This window comes from Phaethon lepturus, unplaced genomic scaffold (assembly GCF_000687285.1).
Source record: "Phaethon lepturus isolate BGI_N335 unplaced genomic scaffold, ASM68728v1 scaffold14742, whole genome shotgun sequence".
NCBI lineage: Eukaryota > Metazoa > Chordata > Aves > Phaethontiformes > Phaethontidae > Phaethon > Phaethon lepturus.
Window position 1 is genome coordinate 60,249 of NW_010521372.1, and position 3,664 is coordinate 63,912.

The window sequence follows — 3,664 nt, forward strand, 5'->3', positions numbered from 1 at the left end:
TGGCTCTGCTGGGTGTCTCGTGTGCTTTCCTGCCAAGGAACAGCAGGGAGGAAAAGGGAAAGGTAGAAGAATAACCAGCTTCATTAAACAGCTCCATTATTTTCACAGTTAGTGCTGCCGTTGTTTTCAAAAGAAATAGATGGTGCGTTCCTTTTGGGAGCGTATAAAACTTCTGTTCCTGTTGGTAGCAAGTACGGGTAATTGAACCTTATGTCAGCTTTGATAAATTATATTAATTAGGTTATTTTAAAGTGATATCAAATGGAAGTAGGTGCAGAAAAACAAGGATACATGGAAATAGGTCAGTGAATTGTGCAGTCAGCAACTTGAGAATTTCGAGTATAGGTGTTAGGGCTGAAGATGAGACATTCTGCTCTAGTAATCTGTCTCTAATGGCAATAAATATTCGCTACTGTAGATCAGGGCAGCTCTTAGCTGAAGGATGATGGAGTTTACCGCCACCAGAATTTTATAAACCTCGCCAAAATCTTTCTTGAATCTTTTTGTCTTAATACTAACAAATAGCAAATTGCCATAGGTATTCAGTAACGCTAAGGTGTGTTGCAGAGCTCCAGTGCTTTTGTGGTGGCACAAAATGTCCGAGCCAGTTCCCTCCCACGCTGAGTGAGGATGGTGACCATGCAGGGGTGCCGTGGGGGTGACCCTGAGCCAGTCCCAAGAACCGCCTTTTGGATTTTGCTCCTGTTTGGGCCCCTGACAGTGCAGGAAGGCACAGCTGTAGCAAGGATGGTGCTGCCATCGCCAAGGCCCCCCACCCTGATGTGGGCTGAATGTGGCCAGAGGGGCCGCACCGTTTGTTGTTTCTTGGGCAAGGGGCAGTTTCTGCACAAAAACAGGCAGTGGATGCCTGGTGGGAAGGGCCTTCCCCTGGTAAGAACAGGCAGAGGTGGGATCTGAAGCTGAACTTCCTGTGTACCACGTGTGTAGGCTGCGGCACAGAACAGAGAAAGCCCTGAAGGCGTCCAGCTCTCCTGGTCATTAACTGACTACGCAGTCTGGTAACGCCAGGCAGCAGGTAGCTTGCAAGTTTGTTAATCCCCAGAGGAACTGGGGATTTGGTTTGTTATTCCTCTTACAGGGCTTTACCAAGGGGAGCTCTCATACTTAAGGAAGTCGTAGCAGATTTTCTCAAGAGTCAGTTGTGGGACTGGTTTGACTTAGTAGAATTACATCATTGACCTTGTACAAACCCAAACGGCCTATGAAATTAAAAAAAAAAAAGTAGGCTTTATTCATTTGGCACAACTATCAGTAGTGATTTAAGGATCTTGGATTCAAGTCAACGTTCTCTCTCTGCTATAGCTGATGATACTAACACACCACTCAGGCAGTGATGTCCTGCGATCCAGAGCTGACCCCACACCGTGCTTGCTTCTCCCTGTCCATGCCTTCCCGCAAATGAATGCTTCTGCCTCTGTCCCCAGGGCTCGCGAGACTGATCTGAGCCTAGGCTGGCCGCTTGGCGGTAGAGCCTTCTAATGCTTCTTTTTCCTACCTAGCAGCAGAGATTTCTTAGGAAAATTAATGAAGAAAATAGAGTTGTTACTGTACCCTGAGAATCTAATGTGCTTTTCCATTGAAGGTGCCACCCTGTGTGTCATATGTCAAGACAGAAGCTCGTTGCGGCAGACAATAGTCCGGTTGGAGTTGGAGGATGAGTGGCAGTTCCGACTTCGGGATGAGTTTCAAACTGCTAACAGTAGTAATGACAAACCACTCTATTTTCTTACTGGACGCCATATATAAGCTTCGCTAAGACACCACTAAGAAAGGAAAAAAAAGAACTTTTAAAAAAAAAGTACAATCACTGTGGAGCAAAGTGCAACCAATATTTATCTAGACAGCTCTAAAGGATTCCCCACAATTCCAAAGTAGGCTTTATTCCTAGGGATAAAATTACCACATCAGCTATGGTTTAAAGGATCCTGGATTCGAGTTATTTTCACATCAGTGACACCCGCCGACACTAATCACATAGCCAACCAAGCTGCAGGATCTAGGAAGAGGACTCATTTGGTTGAAGAAGACTTCTTTTTGTTTTCGGCTGAGCTAGGGGAAGAAGCTGCCCTCCGCAGCCACTAGCTCGAATGTGTTACATGGAACACAACCCAGCACGTGGAATTTATTGAAGCTATGTAGAGGAGAGCCCACTGTGTCTCTTCTACTCTGTACGGTGGTACAGGAATACTCAGGGGTTTGGAACTACAATGTAACGTAGATATTTGTATTAAAAGGAATAGTCTTGTTCTCTGTGCAGTGTTAGTTTAAAATTTGTAATTGTGTACGTATTGAAACTGTCTTTGGCAAAATTTCCACAGGTGTTCAAAGTTTACTTCTTAAACCTGAACAAATCAGCAAACGCAGGGCAGGCGCTGGGCCCCCCGGCTCTCCTGGCAACGTTACTTCACCCCACGAGGCGCCTCCTCCTGGGACAACGCGGAAGGCTTCTGGTAGGTGCGCTCTCCTCAGAGGCCAGATTGACTTGCCAGCAAGTCACCTGCGATTTCTCGCCCTTCGTCAGAGTTTTGCAAACCTGTGGTCCGTCCTCCTTTGCGTATGGAAATGAGTTGTACGGCGCGTCCCACGCCTTTGTGGTGGTGATTTCACTCCCGGTGTCCTTTTCTCTCGACCCGCTGGCTGCAGAGCTGAAGTTGGGTCTGTCAAGTCCCACCTGTATGTGAATCAACATACCAAAAAACGGGCAGGAGGGCAACACTGCCTGAGCTGGATCTGGGAGAAACAGAAAGTATTTTACAGGGGGGAGAAGTCCCAGGGAACTAGGACTGCTCGGGAGAGACTCTGTCTAGCAGAAAAGACCTTTGACTGCGTCACCCGATGCTGTCAGCCCTTTATTTTGATTAACCTCTGTAAATACTGGTTGTAGCTGTAGTGGCACATTGCGCTACTCACAAGCCTATTGCTGATCCTTGTTAAGTTGTTCGGGCATGAACACGGAGCAGTAGCTTTTGGTTGTCAGGGTGACACCACAGCAGCACTCTGTTCTACTCCTGCGGTTAGCATGGCTTACCCCACTGCAGTTCCCATAAAAAAAAAAAAAAAAAATCTTCCTGCGCACTGTGACCCCTTTATTGAAAAGACAAATGCAGCGTGTTCTTAAAACCGATTGAGGAATATCAATTTAGTCCCCAAAACGCAATGAAACGAACACTTCTTCATACTTGACCTGTGACGCATTGGAAGAGGACCTACCAAAGCTGCATTTTTTTTTTCCACATAGTGTTAATTAAGCAACTTTTTTTAATCTTGTGGAAAGAGATGTTTACACATGAAAAAAACATAATATATTTGACCAAGGCTAAATGAAAATGGTTTCCATATGTCTGTGTTAATGTAGCTTAACTCCGATGCTGTAAATTTAGCAAATTTCAAATGAACGACCCGTTTCTGCAAATGTATTTTTTCTTTTCCTTCAGACACAACCTGCCTTATCTATTTTAACATTTGGAAGAAGCAGGTATGTAACAGCTGCTTCTTGAAGCTCTTTATGCACAGCTGAATGTATTCCAGTAGTTCTGGTTTTACCAGAAGGGCTTACGGCCAACCCTGAGTCCGTGTGGTGTAGAAGTTTCAGGTATTACGTGTTCAAAAATGGTATCCTTTTTGTTCGTGTATTTGATGTTTG

The 3,664-nt window shown here is 45.3% G+C and overlaps 1 protein-coding gene across 1 annotated transcript in view; it reads left to right on the forward strand.

The window, feature by feature from the left end:
• The window catches only part of GREB1L (growth regulation by estrogen in breast cancer-like), a 57,587-nt gene extending 55,712 nt beyond the window's left edge, over positions 1 to 1,875 (forward strand). Inside the window, exon 31 of the mRNA XM_010281503.1 lies at positions 1,595 to 1,875. Within this exon, the coding sequence (XP_010279805.1) occupies positions 1,595 to 1,767 (173 nt within the window). The 3' untranslated portion in view covers positions 1,768 to 1,875. The remainder of the gene's footprint in view (positions 1 to 1,594) is intronic.
• Positions 1,876 to 3,664: the final 1,789 nt, after the last annotated feature.